The sequence below is a fragment of the Malurus melanocephalus genome, unplaced genomic scaffold (assembly GCF_030028575.1).
Source record: "Malurus melanocephalus ecotype Western Australia unplaced genomic scaffold, MMel_1.1 scaffold_792, whole genome shotgun sequence".
Lineage (NCBI taxonomy): Eukaryota > Metazoa > Chordata > Aves > Passeriformes > Maluridae > Malurus > Malurus melanocephalus.
The window spans coordinates 175,291-200,585 of record NW_026624024.1 but is presented as its reverse complement, the minus strand read 5'-3'; the positions used below and the strand labels follow the sequence as shown (position 1 = coordinate 200,585).

The 25,295-nt window shown below is 44.5% G+C and overlaps 1 protein-coding gene across 1 annotated transcript in view; it reads right to left on the bottom strand.

Moving 5' to 3' along the window:
- Positions 1-1,324: 1,324 nt before the first annotated feature.
- Positions 1,325-25,295, bottom strand: part of GRK3 (G protein-coupled receptor kinase 3) — a 54,847-nt gene continuing 30,876 nt past the window's right edge. Inside the window, exons 5-21 of the mRNA XM_057385119.1 lie at positions 24,869-24,943; positions 23,891-23,952; positions 22,827-22,878; positions 22,119-22,210; positions 19,730-19,829; positions 14,718-14,796; positions 14,155-14,285; positions 13,333-13,427; positions 12,422-12,529; positions 10,334-10,400; positions 10,071-10,171; positions 8,260-8,326; positions 7,731-7,826; positions 5,411-5,573; positions 4,546-4,682; positions 3,510-3,623; positions 1,325-2,996 (exon numbers count right to left, since the gene is read on the bottom strand). Of these exons, the coding sequence (XP_057241102.1) occupies positions 2,835-2,996; positions 3,510-3,623; positions 4,546-4,682; positions 5,411-5,573; positions 7,731-7,826; positions 8,260-8,326; positions 10,071-10,171; positions 10,334-10,400; positions 12,422-12,529; positions 13,333-13,427; positions 14,155-14,285; positions 14,718-14,796; positions 19,730-19,829; positions 22,119-22,210; positions 22,827-22,878; positions 23,891-23,952; positions 24,869-24,943 (1,701 nt within the window). The 3' untranslated portion in view covers positions 1,325-2,834. The remainder of the gene's footprint in view (positions 2,997-3,509; positions 3,624-4,545; positions 4,683-5,410; positions 5,574-7,730; positions 7,827-8,259; positions 8,327-10,070; positions 10,172-10,333; positions 10,401-12,421; positions 12,530-13,332; positions 13,428-14,154; positions 14,286-14,717; positions 14,797-19,729; positions 19,830-22,118; positions 22,211-22,826; positions 22,879-23,890; positions 23,953-24,868; positions 24,944-25,295) is intronic.

Sequence of the window (25,295 nt, the reverse complement as noted above, 5' to 3'; positions counted from 1 at the left end):
CAGCTATTATTAGCCTGCTCCAAGGTTTTTTGAAGCCTGCTGGGGGGTGGGGGAACATACCAGGAATGTCAATCCCAGCTGGATCTACTCCAGTTTTACACCAGCTTTCCTCACAGCAGCAATTGGGGAAGAAGCCGTAGCCTGCAGCTGAGGCTCTGCTGGACCAGGGACAAAAACACAAAAACACACAAACTCAAACACAACTAGGAGGAAGAAAGTTTTGCACTTGGACAAGTGGATGGCCAACACTTGGGTGAAGGATTGAAAAAAAACCAAAACCACAAAAAAACCCCTACAGTAAATGTCCCTTTAACAGCTTCGTGAATTTGCAAAATAATTACCAAATAAACAAAGAGTTCCTAAACACACAGCCAAAGAGCCTCCTGCAAATTAACACCACCAGGAATCTTTGTCCAAAACTAAGATTTCAGAACCTCTGGTTCCTACACCAGGAGGGGGCAACGTCCAGGATTTTCTGTTTTGGAGGGTGCAATCCCAGCTCTCCCTCCACACCAGAACATCCTGTCACTTCCACACAGAGCCCCATTTCTTACTGGGATCCCAGCCTGGTTCAAGACTTTGTGATAATCTCTCATCTCCTAACTGCACAGTTAAACACAAGTCAGAAAAATAAAGCTGTTTTGAATGGTCAATAAATCAGCTAAAGAAATCCAAATTTTTGTACCCCACTCCCATCAGAGGTTGGATGGGGCAGCAAGGAGCTCRATAATGAGAATATTCTGGGGCCATCCCAACTCCATCACATTCCCAAACACATGTATTTCCCTAGGTCAATTCACAGCCTGAATTTCATGTAAAATCTCTGRGTTTGAGGCACAATTTCTCACCCGATGACCTGTTCCTCCCTCACTGACGTTGGCACCAGAATCTGCTGAGCAGAGATTGCTGACAGRGAGTGAGAGTGAAATCCAGCCATGGAAAATAACTGAAGGAGAATTATGGAACTGATCGGGGACTAAGAAAGTAAAAACAAGTTAYACAAGAACTGTGAGCAGGTTTTAACACCATCTGAGGGCTTTTTTTTCCTAAATCAAGGAGAAAAATACAAGCAGAGCATGGCATTGTAGGRAAAGCTGGACAACAGCCAGCAGGATGAGACATTTTCTATCCCAAACGCTGCTAAATACCACAAACAGGATCATGGAATCGTTTAGGTTAGAAAAAACCTCCAAGATTATCAAGTCCAACCTTTGACCAATCACCTCTGCCACTGCTCCTTACAGAGGAGCTGAGATGCTCAACAGGAATAATGGAGAGGCTGGTATTTTTTATACAGAATGATTTGGAAAATAAATACGGGGGAAAAAAATCATGGGGAGGAACCACTGACTCACAGGGGGTATATTCCAGAATGTATTTTCATTTTGATGCAGCCCCAGGTGGTCAGGCAGGGYTTGCACAAGCCCTGTGTGTGTAGAAGCAAACAGAGTCACTTTTACTACTTTTTTTCAAGGAACTCTGTGGTGATCTGACAGCCACACACGCTCGACAAACCATGCTTAGCTCCTGCTCCCACTTACACAGGCACAATTCTCTCTGTCTTCAGGGACTGGGAGAGTTGTACCTCTGCAGCRAGGAAGGAAAATCTTCTCTAAGGTGTTCACTGAATTGGAAAAAAAAAATAGCTTAAATTCAGCCCTGACCTCTTTCTTMCAAACCACCACAGCACCCGTGGGACAGCTCAGGATTGGAGCTTTCCTTCAGCAAGGCTTTCCACACAACACACCTGCTGCCTCAAGCAGAATTAACATAAACCTGGCATTTGATCAGCTCATTTCTGTCAGTTCCACGCTCGTTTTTTCTCGGACTGTTATCACTGCGGGCAGTCTGAACTCTTCAGGATGGAAAAGGAGAGATCCTTTCCCAGGCCGAGCTGTGATATGTGCACACACCTCCCCAGAGGGAATTGGGGATTTCTACCTATGGGAACACACCTGGGTAGAGCAGAGGAGGATCCCGAGTCCCAGGGCTGAGGAGCGATCCGGAAYACGTACCGAGGTACCCACACACACCGGAACCCAGCACATGCTCGACAATGCACTGGATTTGAATCATTTCTTTTTTAATTTTTTAAAAAGTGCAGTTGACCTGAAATGGAAAAGAACTGTCTTTTATGTTCACTGTAAACTTGTCAAAAGGAATCTGCTCTTTAAAAACTGTGCTAAAATAGTCGATTTATACAACAGAGCACTAGATGAAGCTACCATAAATTCCTCTTCACCAATTATTACTCTATTGTGTCAGTTATAGTACTGCATATACGTAGAAGAAGCAAAACGGTGGTAGCTACTATTAGTGAGTACAACAAAACCCAGGGGAATAATTCGAGTTCAACGCTCCCATGAAGTAGCAATAACATTTAAACCACAGGACAGTTAGAATTCAGTACTTTGAAGTGCATCAGAGTCACGCTGTTGATCGTCAGCAGTATGGAGCAAGGTTATCAAGAGAGTCAGCAGTAATGGTCTGGGAAGGACACGGGGCAACACGACAGAGCGAGGGGCGGCCCCGGCGGYGTCACTGCGGCGGTGTCACCCGCCAGCAGCACCCGTGCCACCCACGGCACGGCGGGGGAAACAGCCTCTTCCTTCCAGCAGTAGTTGGAGCCCCGCCGGGGGTGGGAGCAAGGAGCAGCCTCTCCTCTCCAGCGCTGCYCTCCGCGCGCACCCAGAGTTCCTGACGCCATCCCGCGCTGTAAACATCGAATCCCTCCTGTTCCCGGCGCCCTCCGGGGCCGCACAAAGTCATTCGTTTCCAAGGGTTCCGGGACGCTCAGGAGCGGCTCTCCCCGTTGGGAACATGGTCGCTGCCTCCTACAGCCCGTTGCTGTTCCTGTGGCTGAGCGGCGGCTTCGACAGCTCGACGACCGTGGAGCGGGATTTATTGAGGAATTTAGGAGCCCGGCGCAGCAACCTCTGGGCCTCGGTGAAAGCCTCTGTCAGCTCTTTTTTCCACTGAACAAACTCGGGGTCGCTCTGCAAGAGACACAGAAGGAGTTTGGCACTTCATGGGATGCGGCCAACAGCGTCTTCTCTCTCTCTTGGACAGCGCTTTAGGGAAGATATTTTAATTTTCCGAGGGAATGAGCAGCTTTGGGTATTGCCCTTGGCTTCTCCATCACCCCAAYGAAGGCTGGTACGGTGTTTTGAGGACTTGAGCACTTCCCCCTTCCACACACGAGCTCCAGCAACTCCCTGCAGCGAGACACGAGCCAACAAGGCCCTCGGAGCGCAAGGAGCTTGAGAAGTTTGGGAATTTTGAGCTATTTAATAAACTAAACTCGTTTTGGCCCAAAATACCACTGAAATCCATGATGGGAACTGGCACAGCTGCGGGTTTCCTGCTTTCAAAACTCAAGTGTGATAAACACTTCAGYTCTGCTCCACCACGTGCCTCAGTTAACATGCAACAGGGCGACCTGAAAAACTCATCAATCGTTTTATCGAATGCAAAACAATTCAAAYGAGTTATCAAAAAACAAGTCTTACCTCACACTGTAGGACAAACTGTTTTCCTCCTTTAATTCTCAGCAAGATGCATTTCTTATCTTTAATTTGTGTTTCTTCAACAGATACTATTTGTTCCATGGTCAGCAGGTTTTGCTGCAGCATTTGCAAAAGAGCCGAGAATTAATTGAAAAAAAAAAACCCTGTTGCCCATCAAATAAAAGCCACTATCTCATTTTCCTGGACTACCCACACGAATTAAGTTATGAACATTAAGAGTCATTACACAAACATTTATTTCTGAAGGCTGGGTCATGAACTAAAGATAGATAGTAAGGTAAGAGAGATTTACAAGGGGCTTGGTTGCTTCAATAGTGACAACGAAATATCAGCTCTAAAAGCCAGTAATGACAGCATGAAATAAGAATCTACAAATAGGTGTGTCTGCAAACAGAATATTCACGATTTTCCCCCAAGAGTTGCATATAATTTGATACATTTTTCAAGCATTACTGTTATTGCAAAAAAAAAAAAAAAAGCCGATCTTACTATTTCAAAGAGCTGAAAGGGAATATTTCAGCACTGAATATTTACGAAGAGAATGTACACAGCAGTGCGCAGGAAAACTCTCCCTATGGACTGCAGAGGACACAATGTCTTAAATTCCAAACCCTTCCTTAACTAAAGATACAAATTATTTGCCCTGAACGTGAGCACRGCTGGGCTACACTACAGCCACTATAGCATTTTCTGGGAAATAAAATGCTATAGCATTTGTCACCTTACCAGTTTGTGTTTTTTTGTATAAATAGTCCAGAGGTCCTAAATGAAAAACAACACCATCAACTACCAAAATCCTTGAAAAACACAACAAAACAAGAGCAAACAGGTTTCTCAAGTCAACTTTACGTCTCCTCCGTGCAGCGTGAGCTACCCAACAATTACAGCGAGATTGGAGTTACTCAAATCCACTGGGCTTTTACTGGGAGAAAACTCCTTCCACAGGAGAATTGGGTGCTCCAGGTGTGTCTCAGCTCCACCTGCCTTCCACCTCTGCTCCCCAGGGCACCCCACTCACCCGGGATTCTCCTTCTCCTCGCCACTCCAGCCGGTTTGGGAAGAGGTAAAAGTAACGYCGCTGCCACTGAGTCAGGAAGGGGTTCCCCAGCTTGAGCATGTATCCGTGCATGATGCAGTCCTTCCCCAGGGCATAATCTAAAGCAAGAGGAGATGTCAGCAAAGCCTCAGGAGGAGCAGCCCAAAGCATTCTCTGCGCACAGGGGACAGAGCGCTGGAGCTGCCGTGCCCTCGGCAGGTTCAGATCACACAGCCCCTGTTCTGCCCAGCTGCTGTGGCTGCAGGGCAGGGACAAACSACAGAATTTGGCTCTTAAAGAAGTGTCTCCCTGGAGGAGGTTATTCAAAGAACTGGGTGCTGCTCTCTGAAGTTTGGGGGTTTGATGCAACGCCCCCGTGGAAGCTGCGGTTTGCTGTGCGGGAATTCATGGGGCCCTTCCCAGCTCCTGGGCAGGAAATCCAACCCCACAGACTGGGAAAAGTGGGGAGGCCCTGGCACAGGGTGCCCAGAGAAGCTGTGGCTGCCCCTGGATCCCTGGAAGTGTCCAAGGCCAGGCAGGACGGGGTTTGGAGCACCTTGGGACAGTGGGAGGTGTCCCTGCCCATGGCAGGGGGTGGCACTGGATGGGCTTTWAKGTCCTTTCCAACCCAAACCATTGCAGGATTCTGATTCCACCAATCTCCTTCCAAAGCCTGATGTCATCATTGAGCATTTCAAAACATTTAAGAAACATCTTAARCAACACGACAGCGATTAAACGAATCCTAATGATTCTTGGGAATGACAGTAACAGGAGCCTGTGGAACTCCAAACCCAGGAATTACTACCTAGCAGCAAAAGAGGAGAGAAGTGTAAGGACAGATTACCTTCCTCGTGGCCAAGCTGCTTATTTTTAGCCCTTTTTCTGGCCTCAATTTTATCTGTGTCTGCATTTACTGCATCATAAACAGTTTCTGCTACTTCTTGCTGCCAACGCTCCGATATTACCAGAGGGAAGTTCTTATATAACTCCTGGTCACTATCAAGCAACTTGCAAGAGAAAAACAACAAAAAACCCAACATTTTAATAACTTTCACTATTCTTATCCCCAACAGTTAATAGTTACCCATGCAACAGCGTTATTTTATAAGATGGATTGGACTCAAACCTTCACAAAACAAACAGATGCAAGCAAGAGAAGCACAGACACTAATTTAAGCRAAGATATTAATTCATGTGCAGAGAACAGACCACCTGCTCAGAACTTGTTTGGATGGATGGCTCAAAAATCCTCACTCGACATTGTCCCATAATGCTCTCTGAACTTCACATTTMARTAATTATTCCAATGTGAGCAGCAGYATTCTTAAYTTCGTTGCACAAAAACTTCCTCAGCACAAAAATTCCATGAATAAGTGAAAAGATACCTTTTCCACAGCAATGMCTTCYGTGCTTCCACAGCTTGGCTTTGTAWCTTAAAAAATTACCCTTCAGAATTCATCAGCATGAGCTGCAGACCTCAATGTTCCTGGTATAAGGATTCTTTTCTCCACTAATCCTTTGAGTGCTTAAACTGAACTGCACTSGAGAAAATAATGAAAAAATTCCACACCAAAAGGGTGGGCAAATTCCACACCAAAAGGGCAGTGCCCATTCCTGGRGGGGTTTAAAGCCATGTGGATGCAGCACCAGCAGCTGCAGGAGCAGCTCTGGCTTCATTCTCSCACTGCAGCCAGGCCAGACATTCCTTGAATAAATATTCTCCTCCTTTTCAGAGCTCCATGGTCATATCCCAGCAGGAAAACACACCCAGGAGACCTCTCTGCAAATGCAGAGAAAAAGGGAAAGGCCACAGGCACCCACTGCTGGCTCCCCAAAGCTCATGTGCTCTTCTCAGGGTCACAGGACACTCTGCAGGATAAATGTAATCCCAGGGAGGGGAGCAAGGTGCTCAAACTGTGGTGCCCAGGGCACAGAGAGCTCCTGGCACCTCRCTGGCAGCTCTGGCCACAGCTGACTCAGGTGGGAATCTCAGGTGGGACKCAATCTGTCCCCTCTGGAAATCTGGGACACCCAGGGAAGGATGTGCTACCCCTCCCTGACTCACCCCAAGGGTAAATTTATCCTCCAGGCAGCCTGAGTTATGAGATTCTGAGATCAAGCTGGAGATGGCACAGCACTGACCTGATGATGGTTCATATTCAGTGACAGAACTCCTCACTAAATCATGTCATCGAGAATGTCTGATCCCCTCGATAAATAAAAAGGCCACTCGGCTCCTCCTTGCAAAATGTTCCTCTGAATTCTGGCAACCCAGAATTACAGCAGGCTGGAATCCTGCTGGGCTGACACTGATGCTGAAGATGTGGAATTTTCTGGTATAAAGAACACCCTGGGCTCCTTGCACTCCTCTGTGCCAACTTCTGTCACCACAGCAGGTGACACTGACAGACGAGCTCCCTTGTAGGCTCACTGAGTACTTAATGGAGCTGTTTGCTTATAAAGTTTAGAACAATTAGTTTCCCTCCTGACTCACTTCTGTATTAACAAGAATAAGGTCTGATCTATTGCAGAAATGGGTGATGAAAACAGTGAAGGGCACTGACCCAACCCTGCTGTCCCAAAGTCCCAGGGAAGCTTCAGAGAGTGGAAAAATTCACAGGGGGATCACCCCCTTCATGTGATTCCCAAAGGGGCCAGCAGCTCTAACTTTTCTCCTTTTTAAATTAAATTTATATTATTTTTATTACATTTTGGATAATATCAAGACTGAAAATTTCTTTTACCACTTTCCTAACTTATACCATTGCTACCATTAGTACAGTTTGTCATTTTTAAGAGTTTTCTCTAATCACTCAATTATTAAAACTATTAAAATAAGGTTTAGCTCYGTTTCTCCAAGCTATCAGAAATAAATCACAACTTTTAAACACACAAACCATTAAGTATCCTTGAAAACCTGAGGCTTTTCCCATTGTTTTCTGATCATTTGAAACACTTCCTTTATCACATGAAAACTTTTGGTAGGAAAAAGGACTTGGCAAGCAACAACAAACAGGGAATCAGCCCGAGATAYCTCTTTGATTTCCCAGCCTGAAGGAATTTCCTGGCACATCCAGAGGCCTGAAGCAAAGGAATGCCACACACACATGGAAAGCCAAGCACAGCAGCCCCAGTGCCACCCTCCAGCACTGAGAGTTGGGTACCTTAATGCCTTTAGTGTCCTCTTCATCAAACGAGCCAATATCAAAAGCATCTGCTGCATTGACTTCTCCCCGGGGAGGAATCARAGGGGGAGGGTACTAGAAAGTAAAAGCAGCATCATTAAAGATAAATTAATGGGTATTATTGAACTTTGTTCTGTAGTTACGCACAACTTTTTTAGTTTTTGCATGGATTACACCTGACTGTGCTAGTCTCCCCCACAATTAAACCTGAGTGCAAAGTTGTTGCCATTTTTTTTAATTAAAGCTCCTTCAAACRTTTGGAGATAAAACACCCCAGTTTAGAGACAGCAAAGCAGAGGAAACCATACACTCATTTGACCCTGAAAATACAACAATTCACTCCTAACAACCAGGAAGATCWGCAATAATGAATATTTATCAACAACCCTCCCTGTATTTGTGTGAGTGAGCTCTGTGACCCTCAACTTTTCTGCTCTGTACTTGCTTGGGTTTATTTTCCTTTTATTGCTTTACCAAGTAAGCTAAAATTACTGTCTTCATCCTTTACCTTCTGTAAATAGACTTGCTGCCAATCAATGCCTTTGAAGAAAGGATGTTCCTTTACTTCTTGTGCGCTGCAAAACAGAAGGGACTGAAGTCAACAAATGAAGGGGCTTTTCAAGTGTATTCAAGAAATACAAAGCCTTCAAAGGTCACATTTCTATCACTTGAGAACATCGGGGAAAATGCTCTTGTTTGCCAGAAAAAATTAAGCGTTCCTAAGTAAAGGGGAGAAGATTTGCACGTGGAAACACTTGGAATTGTGCTCCAGGGCTGGCAGGCAAGAACTCCCGATGGCACTCCATCATTTCCAACAGCAAACAATATTCCTCTGTTGTCAGATCCCAAAAACTGCTCTGTGTCACATCCCAAAAACTGCTCTGCGTCAGATCCCAAACACAGATACAGGTCAGATCCCAAACACTGTTCTGTGTTGACTCCCAAAAACTGCTCTGTGTCACATCCCAAAAACTGCTCTGCGTCAGATCCCAAACACGGACCTGGGACAGAACCCAAACACAGAACTATGTCAGAACCCGAAAACTACTCTGGGTCAGATCCCAAACACTGATCTATGTCAGATTCCAAAAACTGCTCTGTATCACACCTTAAACACTGATCTATGTCAGATCCCAAAAACTATTCTGGGTCAGGTCCCAAAAACTGCTCTGTATCACATCCCAAACACCAATCTATATCATATCCCAAAAACTGCTCTGTATCACATCCCAAACACTGATCTATGTCAGATCCCCAAAACTACTCTGGGTCAGATCCCAAAAACAGCTCTGTGTCAGATCTCAAACACGGATCTGGGCCAAATCCCAAAACCTGTTCTGTGTCAGATCCCAAAAACTGCTCTGTACCACATCCCAAGCTCTGATCTATGTCCGGTCCCAAAAACTACTCTGGGTCAGACCCCAAATAATGCTCTGAGTCAGTCCTCAAACAGCAATTCTTTGGCAGATCCCAATCAACACTTGTAAATAACCAGATCACTCSACACCATTTCGTATTACGTAAATTTTATGGGAAAACAATCAACTGCTCTTGTTAGGCCCCAGGGAAAAGCAATCCCAGGTCATTATCAAAGAGGATTCCAAGACAAAATCCCTTGGAATCTCCCACTGGAACTGGAGCCAGCCCCAGGCTCAGGTGTGACCATCAGGTGCCTGTTATCACACATCCCAATGGTTTCTCAACAGTTGTTTACTCCTCTCCTTGTTTTCTTTCTCAGTGTTYTTAAACAGGAGATAACGATTTCATAAACAGCTACAAGCAAGGTGAGCTTGGCAGGAGCAAGGAGTGTTTTGTAGTCAAGAAACAAAGCAAAAGCTCTTTTTCTTGGAATAATGAAATGGCACGGGCAGCACCAGCAATATTGACAGTTTTTTGCTTGGTGGTTTTAGGATTAGGGTGGGTTTTTTCTGTGTAATATGCTCCTATCGTTACAGATACAATATAAGCAATAAATTTTCCCTATCAGTATGTCTGAGTCAAGTCATATGAYTTCATGCCAAAACAGATCAGGCAAAACCAGAAAAACAACCAAGGGATGAGAAGTAGAACACCACCCAATGCAAGCATGACTGCAGGGAACTCAGGCAAAGGCTTTAAGGACAGAAATTGTCMAAAAAAACATGTCCAAACCAAAGGAAGCTGAAATGTAATTCCATGCAGCAGCACTTTTTAATGTTCTCTTTCCAAAATTAAAATCCTCACAACAGGAAGCAGATTTTTTACTTGAAATGAATTCACTCACTGACAGAGAAGTGGAAATTTTTCAAGGCAGAGGTCCAAGGAGAAGACAACACCTACCTTCTTCCTTGGCATCCAAGCCTCTTGCTCACATCCCGCTGCAGGAGCCCTTCCAGAAGGGACTTCAGCTCGGGAGAAAAGGAATCTGGGAGCTCCACATTCTGTGGAGAAATGAAATACAAAGAGATCATTCCATGATGGAAGTGGTTCTGCTTTCATTTGTCTCGTAATGTTTGTAAACAGCTCTCCCAGGTGCAAATGCAGTTCCAGTTTTTTGGGGGAAATGGGAGCTCAGGGAATATGGGGATGTGACCAGGCCTTACCACGGTGAGCGTCATCCGGTCGATCTCGTGCTTATCTTTGGTTTTGTGCTGCCTGAAAGGGCTGTGCCTGTGGAAAGGAGAAAAAAARTCACAAATAAATGTAAAGGCACAGCATTATCAGGGTATTTCAGCTGTGGCAATCCCAGGAAAGAGTGGAGCATCCTGTCAGTTCCATCCTTCCCCCTCATCAACCCTGTCCTGCAGAACRATCTGATCCACAGGAAGGTGAGCACAGAGTGGGTAATTCTCAGTGATCTGGCCTTGAGGATGTGCTTCAAATGTCTCACCAATTCCATCTGACTCCCAAAACCTGGACAGTTTTCAACTAACAAGAAAACCCCAAGCAGCCATCACCCACAGGGATTTAAATCCATGGATTTATATGGGGAAGCTGAGCATGACCCACTGAACTCACCACCCCTCATCATGGGAGAGTGAAGCAAACCATTCAGGGAAGGTAATTACAGATCCCACAGCATCAGCCACTGGCAAGATATCTGATGGTATCTGCTAAATTATCAGCTTTATCCCTTCCCTGCTTTATAATTCTGGTTTGAGTTTGAATTTTCCTTTAAGCTATGGAAGACYGTGGCACATTAGAGATTTATCACACAGTCCTTCATGAAAGAAAGAAGCAGCATTGTAGTAAGAGATATTTTAATTACATTCAGGATATATTCCCTGCTTCTTTTCTTCGAAACCTTGAGGGGATGACGTTTTTCAAAATCAAATTGTTATTCATTTATCAATTCCATTAATTAGCTGTTCTAAAGCATTCTGGCTCACCACATGGCAGAGTGTACCAGCATGTTTCAACTGGAGACTCACTACTCCCAAGTTATTTTCCTTTTATCCTCAAAAATGTTCTGATGGATKAATGCAATGGACAGACCAGGACTTCAATTTTTCTCTTTTTAGTGTGACAGGTAAATGGTTCCCACACAGCCTCATGTACTCTGACAAGGAGGCTCTGAGCAGATCAGGGAAGCAAATGATTCACTGGGGACTTCTGGGCAGATTCTGTGCCAGACTAAATTCACCAAACACCAAGAAATGGCACSATGTGCCCAGCCCTTGTTCTGGGATTGTTTAACTGGCTTCAGAACAGATGAGGAACGAGAGCTCACCGTGAATAATGCTCTGGCTTCTGGCTGAGCACTGAAACCATCCTGAACATCTCTGCCAGAGAGAATCACAGCCCAAAGCCTGGCAATTTAAACACCACTCCTTTCTTTATTTGCACATTTACAGAGTCTGTTTTGTGCACAATTAGTGTTAAATTGATAGAGTTCTGGAGTTCAAGTCACAAGTTACACACTGACCCTCCTTTGTAAATGGTCTGGATGGAGATAAAAGCTGATAATTAATGATGTGTGAGGACACGGGATGACCTAATGATCAATCTTCACAAAGAAACACCATGAAAAGCTTCAGATTTATTCTGGYTTGCCATTAACAGTGAGGATGCCATTTTCAGCAAGCACTTGCCCATCAGTGCTTGCTGAGTGCTCAGATAAATCCCAYGGTATTAATCAATTCTAGATACCCAAGTTTAATGAGAAGGAAATTGCTGACAAAGCTGTAATTACCATCTACCTTTGGACACTGATAAGGTAACGGGCTAGATTCAGCAAATGCAAGGATCCACACTTTGTACCTGACCCAAACCCTGCAGGAGGGAAGGCTGAGTGGCACAAAAAGGGCCCAGTGCAGCCAAAAGCTTCTCCACAGCACCAGGTCTGAGCTTAACACAAAGCCCACATTTAACAGGGCTGCTTAAGAARTAACATCACAGCATTTAGAATGGTACCAGCTGCCAAGAGAGGAGTGAATTGCTGTCAGCAGCAGCTCAAAGAGCAGACAGAGGACCTGTCTTCCTCATCCCACATCTGTAGCTACCACAAGAAGCAAGGTTTGGGTTTGGTTTGATTTGATTTGAAGAAAAAGCCTGGGTCAGCCCCACGTGTGGACATGGGTCAGCACTGAGGGAACAGTCCAGACAATCTGTGACACAGCACATCCTGCTATTCCAAGGGACATCCAGGGAGGTCCCCAGGCTTCCATGGATAAGACAGGAGTTCCACTCACCCCCTCAGCAGCTTGAAGAGCATGCAGCCCAGGGAGAACCAGTCGGCGCTGCTGTCGTAGGCTGTGCCCTTCTGCAGCACCTCGGGGGCCATGTACCCGTGGGTTCCTCTGCAGAGCACAACAGCACAAAACATTCATTACATACAGCACTATCACTGAAAAAAAACCAGTAAAAACCACTGTTCCTCCAATGAGACAGCCCAATTTGAAAAGAATTAATTGTAACTGCTTTATTTTGCTTCCAGTGGGTTACACGTGTCCTTCCTGAGCTCACCCCGGGCACCACAAGAAGCAGCCAGCAGGTATTGCTTCTACCCTTGACATTATCAAAACCCGTGGACTTTTTTCAAGAAGCTACTGAATTGCAAATCTCCTAAGGTGTGACAGGCTGGAGTTTCCCTTTTTGCATAAATACCGAGACTAAATCAGGGCAAACGAGGACCTAAGAATAAAACGTGTCAGGTAAGATGTAAATCCACACACAACTCTGGGAATTCAGATCCTGATGGCAAGAGGCAGAAAGGAACATAATTTGCCTCCAGTTCTACAAAAATCCAGAAAAGAGAAAGACACAATAAATCCAGGAATTTACTCAGTTTGGGAATATTTAATTATCCGGTTGGGACAACTGAAGCAATCTGGTCCTTTAAYTCAGTCAGGTTCTTCACTGAGCAGTGAATCATCCCGAAATAATGTGTCATCTCCCAGCCATGCCTACACATCAGCTGCTACAACTGTGCAGGAAAACAGCGAGAGGAGCCCAAAAATCCTCATTAGAGCCTCCAGCTCAGCAAGCCTGGGCCACACAAGTGTCATTYCTCCCTTTCAGGCAAAGCTGAGTTAGAAAGATAAATTCAGGATGTATTTAGCACCACCTGTATGTGCAGCAAAGCTCCCAGAATAATACTTACACGCTGGCGTGTGGCTTCTTTTTGGAAAAGTCACAAGCCAGCCCAAGGTCTGATATCCTCACGTGCCCRTGTTCATCCAGCAGGATATTTGCAGGCTGGAAAGCAACACAGGGAGATGAATGCTTGGTATTCCCCAGCTGACACAACTGCAAATCCTCACAACACAGCAACTCGAACATCAATACTCCCTGGGAACTGGTAATTGCTTTTTTTTTTTGTATTTAACATCAATATACCAGGCACTTCCTAGATAAAAATCTACATTCTCACAGAGCACCACTATCAACTCCACAGGTTATGAAATAGTGAATAAAAGAAGAGAACAACCAGGCAAGGTTTGAAACACAAAGCAGGTAATAAATGAATAATCCATTCTGGCCTCAAGTTGCTCTTGGATTTTTCTCAGCAGGGTCTGTGTRGCTCTTACACCATTTATTCTCAGGCTCTGGGCAGATTTTCATCCCCTTGTGCTGTCACTTGGACCCTTCTTTGGGACCTGTCCTTGACTTCTCAACTGGCAGTGAAACATCCCCATCAACTTTCCTACACATACAGAGGCCTCCTTCTGGGCTCCCAAAAATACAGAATATCCTCTAAATTATCCCCATCAGGGAGCTGGGGAGATAACACTGCACAGGATTTTCTGTGACCCCAAGGAAGCCTCTCCCGGGCTGGTTAAACTGGATTTAAGGCCCAGATTAAAACGACTCTGAAAAGTTATTACAAAAACCAGGCAGATCAAGAAATAATCCTGCCAAGGAAAGGTTTCAGGTAAAGTAATCCATGGAAATTATGTGGATGCAGGTAGCCAGCAACCATTACCTTCAGGTCTCTGTACACCACGAAGCGATTGTGCATGTGCTCTAACCCCAGGATGATTTCAGTAGCATAAAACCTCATCTCTTTTTCAGAAAACACRCCGTGCTGGGAGAGGTGGTAGTGCAAATCTCCTCCTGCAACGAGAAGAATTGAGGTGTAATTAAATGAACAGTAAAATCTCACCCTGCAGGCAGAAGGGGTAACATTGTGGGGGAACAGCACAGCTTTTGTAGGTTCTTATTGCCTGTGGAGCACGCAGCCCCACCCTCTGCAAGTCTAGGTGGTGACAAAACAGCTGAGAGAGTTCATACAGAGATTTGATCAGTCTGAAACTCCATTTTAAAATGCATTTATTTCATAAACATTTGCATTCRGTGACTAATCCAGCAGAGGATTTCCACACAAGGAAAAGGCTGTACCACACACCAGTTTGTGGAGAGCTGAATAAATCAGCTCACAAAGCAGCCTGGGCTTGAGGGAACAACCATGGCAGCAATCCTGTCAAAATTCCTGTAACACCATCATCATCATCMTCATCATCMTCAACCTGCACAGGTCTTGCTTACCATTCATGAGGTCCAGAATGAAGCAGAGCTTGTCAGGGGTGTGGAAGGCATAGGTCATACAGACTATAAAAGGACAGTCCTGTAAGGAAGAACAGAGAGGTTCACCTTGAGCAAAAAGCAAAGTGTGATTTAGAGAAGCTAAAAACACCTTTGATATTTTTCCTGTGCTGTTTGCCAATGTTGCCAACTTCCATCCTCACTCCTGAAATGCAGCTGTGCTGGTGACACCCTGTGAAGGTGTTTGGCCCCCCATCAGATTTGCAGCAGAGGACTGAAGGAATGTGAACACACCAGGCAAGAAGTTGGGGCTCTGGAGCATCACAATGCTTGGGAAGCAGCAACAGCAATGTCCAGATTGTGCCAAACCCACAGCACGAGGGTGGTGGCTGCAGGTTTAGGAGAACACACCTGAACCTCAATCCATTCCACGTTGAAGCCAAGCAGCCATAAAAAAATCCACTGGAAAAATACCTCTTTATTGCCCAGGTCTGCTCAAGTACTGCTACCTCCATGACAAACATTCCAAACCCCACAGCTGCTCTGGCAGATCTTCCCCTGCTCTGGGCCAGTGCTGGGTGCAGGTGATGGAATTGCCAAGGCTGGAAAAGCCCTCTGAGATCACCGAGTCCATCCCCCAGCACTGCCATGGCCATCACTGACCCACGTCTGTGAAATCCCTCCAGGATGTGAGGGGAGCTGTGCCAGGGCTGGAGAACCTTTTCCATGAGAAATGGGCCAGCTCTGCTCCTGCTGGCCACACTGCTGCTGATCCAAGCCACGAGCCTTGGCTGATGGACACAATGAGTGGCCACCACCTCAGCAACTTCTCCAAATGGAATGCTTCGGGTTGAGAAGGATCTTCAAGCTTATCCTATTCAATCCCTTGCCACAGGAAGAGACACTTTCCATGGAAACCAAGGCTGTTTGGGAGTCTGCAGTGAACCCTTCAGCAACGGCTGGGCTGCCCCAGAGATCCCAAATCTCCAAGAGGGGCAGAGGGACGATCCCAAAGGAGCCCAGGACACCCTGCAGGAAGCAGAGCGTGGCCTCACGTGACTCCAGCAATGTGCTGGGCGTTGCAGGACCGACAAGGAAAGCTCTGGGAATCTCGGACAGGAACTCGCTCCCTTCCCAATTTAGAAACAGCAAAACACAGCGGCCTTGGGCCGGCTCCGGAGAGAGGAAAGGGAGGGACAGGCACACTTCAGAGCCTCCTCAGCCTTCCACAAGGTGGAAATATCCAGGTTTATAGACCTGACTGTAATCCCAGTGATCCCCATAGTGTTTGGGTTCATCATGCCCTGCTCCAACCCAAATTCACTTTTATGTTTTGCTCACTCCCTGCAGAGAGGAGGGACGGGTGTGAAACACCTGCACAGCACCCAGGAAAAAAGCCAAACTCCTAAATGGCCTTAAAAATAAAGAACATGATGTGGTGTCTAACACAAGATACCACCTCTGGTTATGAACTCTGTGTTGGGGACTATTGTRGCTGCCACTTCACTTCACAACAACAGCTTTAGCAGAATTATTAACTTAATTTCCYGCATCGACTGGGTAATTCAGAAGTGTCCCCAAGCAGGACTCTTAAAATCTCACAGCAATCTAATTACCCGGAAGGATTTAGTGGAAGAATTTAAACACCACACATAGACAAATAAAAGGGTTTTTCTACTCCAGAACGTTCCTGCCTGTATTTTTATGAGTTTTAAAAATAAAAGTTATCTGGAAGTGTAAATGTGATGCATAGCTCATTTTTGTGCAAGCATTCCTAATTTCATCATTACCCTCTCCCTGTTTAACACAGAGAAAAACTGTACTGCAGTCTTTTCCTGACACAAAAACCACAGCAGAAGAGTATTTTACAGCACAAATATTAAAAAAAAAATCCTAGAGTTATTTTTTTAAAGGACACATGCAGCAATAAAATGAATTTCCCAAGAGAGCAATCCTTCATGGCAGTCAAGTTTCTCCTCAGATGAAAATAAGCAACATTATGACATTAATGTGTGAATTAAGAACAGTTTGGAAAGAGCTCCTTACATCCAAACAATCCTGGATTGAGTCCAGAGAACTGCTGAAGTCAGATTTGCAGTCATAAATCATGTGGAAGAAAAAAATATTACAACAGCCATTAAAAAATGTAAGAAGATGATATTTTAAAGACATTAGCAAATTAAAAAGTGCTTTAGGAAGAAACCTTTGGTTTTTCACTCTTCCCTGAAAGCCAAGCATTCGGCTTTGGGGCACAAAGTGACAGCAAACAGGGACAGAGGTGTTCAGAGCACAGAGCAGCTGTGTCCCATTTTAACTGGAGGGCAGCTCTGACCTGGCATGTCACTCAAAGATGTGCCAGTCACTGCTTGAAATATGTGAAATCCTGTTTTGCTCCAAAAAAAAACAGATTATTGATCTCCGAGGGTTATTGCTCCGTGCTCACGGTGGGTGGGACTCCCAGGCAGGACCCTCCAACTGAGGATATTCCAGCATTCTGGGATTGTATTTATCATCCCTTGGAGGGCATCTTGGATCCAGCCATCTGCAAAATTCTCTCCAGAAGATCTGGGTAAGGCAGCTGAACTGTTTGAGGTTTTTCAGAAGGAACAAAACTGGGAGCCACAACAGAGAGGAACTCAGAACCCTGCAAGGCCCCTGGTCTTGCAACAGACAGATGGAATGATGCCCTCCTACCCTCAGGAAAAGATTCATGGAATCACCACTTCCTTCCACAAACAGCACCTTGGGGCTGGCTGGTTTCACAGGGTCCATCACCATCCTGGTGATTTCCAYGGTCCAGTTTTTAAACAGAAATGAGGCAAATATTGGCTGCTACGAGAATTAAATATATTTTAACAGAAAGTAAAAATCTTTTCCCTACTCTGTGACCTTCTGAGGATTTCACAACCCCTTTCCAGCCTGAAGGTCTCTGTGGGAGGGGATGATGGGGTCTTGCAGAAGAGGAAACCCAAAGCTCAGTGACAGTTTGTCCCCGTTACACCACAGTGACACAGCAAAGSCACCACTGGAGCCCGAGCCCTGCAGAGCCACCAGGCCCATCYAAGATGCTCTGCAGAGGTGCCTGTTGCACCCCTGAACCTGATGCCTGATGATTTTTACCTTTTATGATCCCTTTTATATATTTTCTATACCCGTTTAAATTTAYATACCTTTTATATTTTCTGTACCCTTTCTATATCCCTGTATATAGCCTACATACTTGTAACTCTTATAGCCTGATATTCTAACTTAATTTTAAAATTCTGCTAAGCAGAGAAGCCAAACATCCTCAATAAAAAGTCAATGTGCCCTGTGCTATCTTCAACCTGAAGGTTAGAACCTTCTCTCTAAAATACACTGTGTAAACTAAGCTCTGAACTCATCCCAAAAGGAAGTTCTTTAAAAAAAGAGAACATTACTTCATCTATTAAAATTCTTATTAAGAATTGTAAATAAATATACTAATTAGTAAAATCTATAAAACTTGTATACATCCTATATGCAGTGTGCATTTTCCAGTGGTTTTTTTTTTCCATTCTGTCGAATTGTGCACATGAAATCCCATTAAACTCCTGAGGTAAAACCCTTTTATCCCCTTAATTGTGTCTTGTCTCATAATTAAAAATTAGCCCTCAAGACAACAAACCCACTGGAAATGGGGAATTTCCATGGCCATAGAAAGCCATTCCCATCACACAGMCACAACAGATCCCAGCATGGGAAGCTCCCTGCTCCAGGAATGCCAGAATTGAGGTGGATGAGCAGAACTGATTGCACAACCAGCTGTGTCATCTGCACAGCTGTTATTGTGCATTTTGCACAGACATCTGCATTCCCAGTTCAGTGACTTCATTGTACCCTGATGAACTTCCCAGCTCCATCCTGCTCTGGGCAGAGCAGAGCTCCCATCCCTGGGCACAGCACGTGCTGCTCCAACCTCCCAGCTTCTGTTCAGGGATTATAGGAATTCTGCYCCAAGSTTCTCTCCAGCTCTCCTGGAGGCYCTTTAGGTGCTGGAAAGGGCTCTAAGATCTCCCTGAAGTGGAGGATTTTCAAGGTGAGCCCCCTGAGAATGATCCCCTGATCTCTGGGAACACAGCTCTGGTCCCTGAGAGCAAATCCCACAGTTTGCTCTCTGCCCCTGCAGGGAATTCTRCTCTTGTACAAGCCTGGAACAAAAACCACACACGGTTCCTCCTCATCCCCCTGGCTCCTTCCACGCCTGCTGCAAACGGGGGATGTGTTCCCACACTGAGTGTTTAATTCATGCACCACAAGGTGAGGGAAATGAACCTTCCTGCCAGCATCACCTGTAGCCATGGCAACCGTGGTGTCACTGAAATGAGGGCAGAGCCACCTCCCATCCTGCCTGGAATTTCTCTGAGCCCAAAACACCTCAGCCACCACCAGGCAGSTGCTGGCTTTTTGCACATACCCATGATGGTTTCAACTTCAACAAGATTTTCGTTTTAATTAAACCAATTTTAAGCCAGTTTATAAATAGATTAGGCAAGCAGATTGGCTTGGTACACCTTGACTCAGCTAAAGGACATAAAAAACAGAAAGGGAAAAAGTGGATATCAGAGTAAGAGGAAAGGGAGGATGAAGTTTTCTCTGCAGGAGCATTTCAGGTTCTAGAAAAGTACTGTGTAACTACAGCAAAAAAAAAAAAGGAATCTTCTTTTACAAGGAAGAATCGTGTTCTGCAAAAGTTTCAAACAGAAATACTATTAAAAATGTGTTTTAAAAGTCAGGAGGGAGGGGAAGATGAATTACCTCAGAAATGGGCACCCCCTCAAGCCTCTGCAGCAAAGATGCTCATTCTGTAGGACCCAAACTGACAAAGCAAGTTTGGTTTTCCCTTCTCACTTCAGACACATTGTGAAAATCAGGGGGAGGCTCCAGTGGGGGTTAATTTTTGCACCTCACACAACTGAATTGATGGAATATGCATTATATGTAACAGCTTTTACATTATATGGCAGAAAGAAAGAGTAACAAAYGGTGRTACTTACTCCTGTACTGACAAGAGACAGCATAATTCTTTCATTTAAGGCTAATGTTTCTCCTTGCTTCATCTTAATTCTCTTCTTATCTAAACATTTCATTGCATACCTGAAAATAAAAACCAACCATTCAGAAAAAGCATCAAAAAAACTCCTCTGTCAGTGTTATGCACTGGCAGTCAGGCCATGTATATTTACAGGATCCTGTAGGCAAACTCTTGAAAGCCTTAAACCAGGACTAAAAACATCATTTCATGCTAAACACAAAACCTCCAAAATMTCCCAGAATTACCACATTTCCAGCAGAGGCCTCCTAACAGAGAAATGTGCTTTAACAAATAATTCCATGTCCAAACCATCACAGCAAGATAGGAATTACACAACATATATTCATTTTCTCATACCTACAAGCAAGGATCTGCCACAGGAATTAAATAACAGAGGCTCTGTTATGGTTCCATTTAATTCCAACAGTTTCAGCTCTACCAGGAAAGCAATATCTTGAACACACGCTGAGTTTTTCATATATATATATATATTTCTTTTTCCTTAATTTTCTTTCTACTCAGAAAAAGGTCAGATACACACAAGAAAGCTTTTTTAGTCTTCCACCATCTGTGCTACACAAATTAATAAAATTGTGCTCACAAAAGGATGTTACCCTAACAACCACCAAGCATGGGAAGATGTGATACAGGCTGGGTATTTTTCCAAGATCTTGGGTGAGTTCATTAATAGCCAACAGTGACAAGGACACGTGTGTTCCTCCACAGAAGGCTCCCAGACATCCATGGATTTTTAGGAAAACATCACCAATCCCCTGCCTCACTGTGCCAGTCCCATCCAGCCCCAGGGCCTCACCTTGGCTGCAGCTCCCCAAAAACAGCCACRTCATTTGTGACATCAGTGTGCTGGGAGCGGGGGAGTGAGGGTGAATTTTAAATTTCCAGACTGGGAATTTATTCATGTGCTYTTGCTGAGGAGTCTGTGAAGGGTGAGTAAAAATAACCCCTGAATTCCTGCCCTGCTCTGCCCTGAGCAGAGAGAGAGGGACTGGGGATGTTCAAGGTTGATGGAAATCACAGAATCATGGAATGGTTTGGGTGGGAAGTGACCTTAAATTCATCCAGTGCCACCCCCTGCCATGGGCAGGGACACCTTCCACCAGCCCAGGCTGCTCCCAGGAAAAAGCAGGCTGGTCTTCCCACATTTTGCTCCATTTATATCTGATAAAATATCCTTTCTCTGATAAAATATACTTTGCTTCACTTTTYCTGACCTTCTCACTTCCCAAGGTTTATCCACCTCCTGCCAGAGCCCTACTCAGACATGAAGGATGGCTGAGACTCTGAAAACTGCCTGCTGAGYGTGCCTCAAGCTAAATAAAATGTTTATTTTTGTCCACGGACAGATGAATGAATTGYACATGGACAAAAAGTACCAAAGCAGGAATAAAGCCAGCGTTGTTAGTAAGAGTATGAATATAAATACTCCAAGTCAGAAATACTGAATATAATAATAGCAACATTAAGATGTCTTCCACTTGTTGAGAGTCAGAGGTTTATTATTATCAGGGATGTCAGGCACACAAAAGTGCCAGCTGGAACCAGAAACGAGGCACTTCACACATGCCCTGCTCACGTGGAAGGGAAATGTTTAAGGATGAAATTGTTAGGAGAAAAGCAAGATGAAAGGGTGGAGTGAAAATAAAGAAAAGAATTGGTTAAATACATGCTCAGAACATAATGGGATCTAGAAATGGTATCTGATGATCAGGGGAGGTGTGTGAATGATAAGGTCATGAAAAAAATAAAAAACCACCCAGCACAGAACCTGGAGCTTGCACAGAGAGCTCCATGAAGCACAAGCCCAGCACTGGGATCTGCCCCTCCAAATGGCAGCAGGGATCACTGCTTCCACCACCCAYGGGGCAGGCACTGATGCAATTCCCCAAATTGGGAACAGCACGCTGGGAATGGGCCCTGGCACAGCCCTGACAGTGGTTCCTGCAGTCACCTGGAGCAGGTGACACCTGAGCAGACACCCATGGGTTCCACAGGGACATCCCTCTGCCCTGGCAGCCTCTGATCCTGGGAATCCTTGGAGCACACACCTGATTTTAACTCATGTGCATTTTCCAGAGGTTTTGACAGGACATTTCCATTTCCAGCCCAGGAGCTGTGTGAGACTCAGCCCCTGCATGGCACAGAACAGGATCCAAGAGCAAGCTCAAGTGAGCCAGGAATCAAAACCTCTGGGGATAAAAGTCCATTACAAAGAACTTTACAGCAATGTTGACGCTGCTGCTTTCCAGTGATTTCCTAAGAAATGATTGGAAGGATTTCCTCACTAGTCCAGAGTTTACAATCACCTCTGCCACACAGCATGGGATACTCACATTTTTCCAGTGTCTGCTTTTCTGCAGCCGTACACTTCACCRAATCCCCCTCTTCCTATTATTCTATGTACACTAAAATCATTCATGGTCAGCTGCCAATGGGAACAGAAACAAACAAAACAAAACCTTCATTTTTCAGCATTAAAAAACTTACTGTGAAAACATCTAAATGATCTGTGAATGTGTTGAGATCCTCAGCTGTAACTCAACAGCATTTATTGTGTCAGAAAAGGAGCCCCTTACTGTTGATATTTCAATGTACTGGGAAGTCCTACAGTRTGAAGTAGAAACAAGAGGAATGAGGCTGCTGCTCCCAAAAACTGCCAGGCTCCTTCAGGGCTATTTTTGCAGCTCAAGTTGTGACAGAGAAGTGCAAAGGGACAAAAGCAGAGGCCAAGGAAAGGGGCTCCGAGGGCGCTGGGATCATGGCAGGACTGGAGTGGGAAAGGGAGATGGACTGAGGCTGATGAAGAGCAGCAATTCTGGCAGCTCAGCTCTTTTAGCCATTAAAAAATCAAAATTCTATTAAGTGAGGAAGGCAGAGGGGACGTCCAGACAGGAATCATCATCAGGGCTGTGCCTAAGAATAGCAGAGCAGTGACATCCACCACCCTCCTTAATGAGGCCTTTGCAGAGCAGGATTCAAAACTGAACATTCTCTTTCCTGTATCAGCCTCTGACAAGATAAATATACTTGTAAGTACTTACATGAATATTTAGCTCTACATTTTTCCATTGACAAAACCTAGTAAACTTGTCACTGCAAAAAAAAAAAAAAAAAGAAAAAAAAAGAAGTTTAAAAGTTGTCTGAGACTATTGTGTAGAGTATTACAGGAAATGTCAAGGCTCTGATATTTAAAATCTAGTCTGAGCTAGGGCGTGGGGTGGTATTTAATAAATGACAGCCTTCCTTTCACCAACTGTAATCTTACCCCCACCAAGAAAAACAATTCCCAGGCAGAGCACACTCCATGTTTGACATCCTTGGGAGAGAAAAGAGAGCAGATAACCTTCTCCCTGCGAGTGCTCAGTGTGTCCCCACATCTCTCTTGCAGATGGTTTTCAATTTTTAAACAACCACGTTTGGAACTAAGGAACATTTAAATTACATCAGGAGAAAGATAATTATAAGAAAACAGAGGCAGCTCGATTTATGTTAATGAACCTCCAGATACTCCAAGGAACATTTTAAACTCATTTTATCTTAAAATAGGAAAAACATCAGTAATACCACAGGCTTGGGGGAAAAAAATAAAATAGTTGCTTATTCCTACATGAATAATTAAGTATTTATTTTCAAAGTATGAAATAACAGCTTTATGGAGGCATTTTTATAATTATGACAGAATGGCACCAAACCAGTTTAGAGTGGATTTGGATGTTCCTGGATGGCAGCTGAGCTTTCCAGAGCCTGACAGGAGCAGGAAAGGGCTGAGCCAGGCCTGTGCCTTCAGTTCTTTATGACACCTTCATTTCAAGGGGCCCACACCAGGGATGGGCACTCACAGAATATTCCCAAAACCCGAGTTTTACCCCTTAGAGCCCAAATTTCAACCTCTCACTGCTGGGACTGAGWAATCCCTCAGCTCTCCAGCTGTTCCAGTCACACATCCTGGCACTAATCAGGATATCCCACAAMGCTGGGTATTCACAAAGCTTTTTGATTAATAGTGTATTAATTCACATTTTCAGCCTTATTTACAGCAGTACTGAAGGGACCTGGCTTCCCACTACATTAGGCAGGTAATTCASGTAATAATCCATGTTCATACCTTTCCATAAATTTTTGAAATATTTTTCCTCGGAGACTATCACAAATTTCTTCTATATATGGCTAAAAAGAGTGAGGAAACACAATTAGTATTTAAGCAGACAATAAATGGCTTTTTTTCAATCCCAACCATTACAAATGGCCCCACGTAGCTCCAGCACATCCTGGGTCATCCTTAAGAAGCCTCAACGAAGCATTTGTGCTTTATTTGGCTTTTGGAATCTGAGCAGGTGCCCTGAAGTCAAACATAAAACGTTTTTCGTGAACTAGAAAATCTTTAGGGTTTGCCAGGGGTGGGGGGCAAAAAGTTCTTTTTTTTTTTTTTTTTCAAATGTATTTAAATAATACATTGTCACCCCTGTGGAATCCAAACTCCCTCATCTTTGTGATGCTTCCCTCCTCTCTGTCCCTGCTGAAAGATCAGGGAAATCCCTCCCCTGGGTTTGTGATGGCCAAAGTCCCCCCATTCCATGCTGAGACACCCCCCAGCACTGCAGGCACCACTTTCCATCTCATGGCAACAGCCAGAACAGCTCAGGAGCACAAGAGAGATCAGGCAGGGGCAACCTCCACATTTTTTTCAGCATATAAAAATACATCAGATTAAAGATAAAAGACATTCAACCTTACAAACACCCCCATGATGGGTAAGAAAATTTCTCCACTGCTGCAGCTCGGTTCACCCTGACAGGAGRAGCATCCTCCTGATGCAAAGTGATTTACTCTAAATCATTTAATGGCTTAAAATTACACAACTATAAAAACTCTTCTGCTCACACACCAAGGTATAGTTTGCCTTTCTAAAYGTGCTCAAAAATATTACAGATAAGAGCAAATTGTAATTTTGACTTGGAAAAGCATTTCAGTCCCGCTTAAGGCACAGAATACGTACCAGTCCCATTTATTCTGTCTCYTTAAATAACATCTACAGAGTCACTTTCTGTCAGAGAAGCTGAACRTTCAGACTGTGAAAGCTCACCTGGAAAAGGCTGGCTGGCACTTGTTTCTTGGCTAAATGTGTTTGTACATGATCTACAGCTTGTTTTGAGAAAGGCTTTTGGAARAGAAAAAGAGAGATTTCAAACAGTTGGAACTGTCAGGAGTTTTCATTTCAGGTCACAGCATTGCTGTTCTTTCCCCCAMATGGAAACACCGAGCCCAGGGGGGATCAATAGGGCCTCCCACAGGTACATCAGAGTGAATGGGAGTGTGAAATGTGCAGAATGATCCCATAACAGGATTATTCTGAAACTGAAAGGYAGGAGAGGGGGAGATGGGGAGGAAGGTAAAAATCAAAGGGGGTGATGATCCTCCTTTAGCAAATCCATGAAAAATCCCATTTACTGGGACAGCTCCAGAGCCAGAAGCAGGCATGGACTTTTTATCAATAAAATAATGCATTTTTG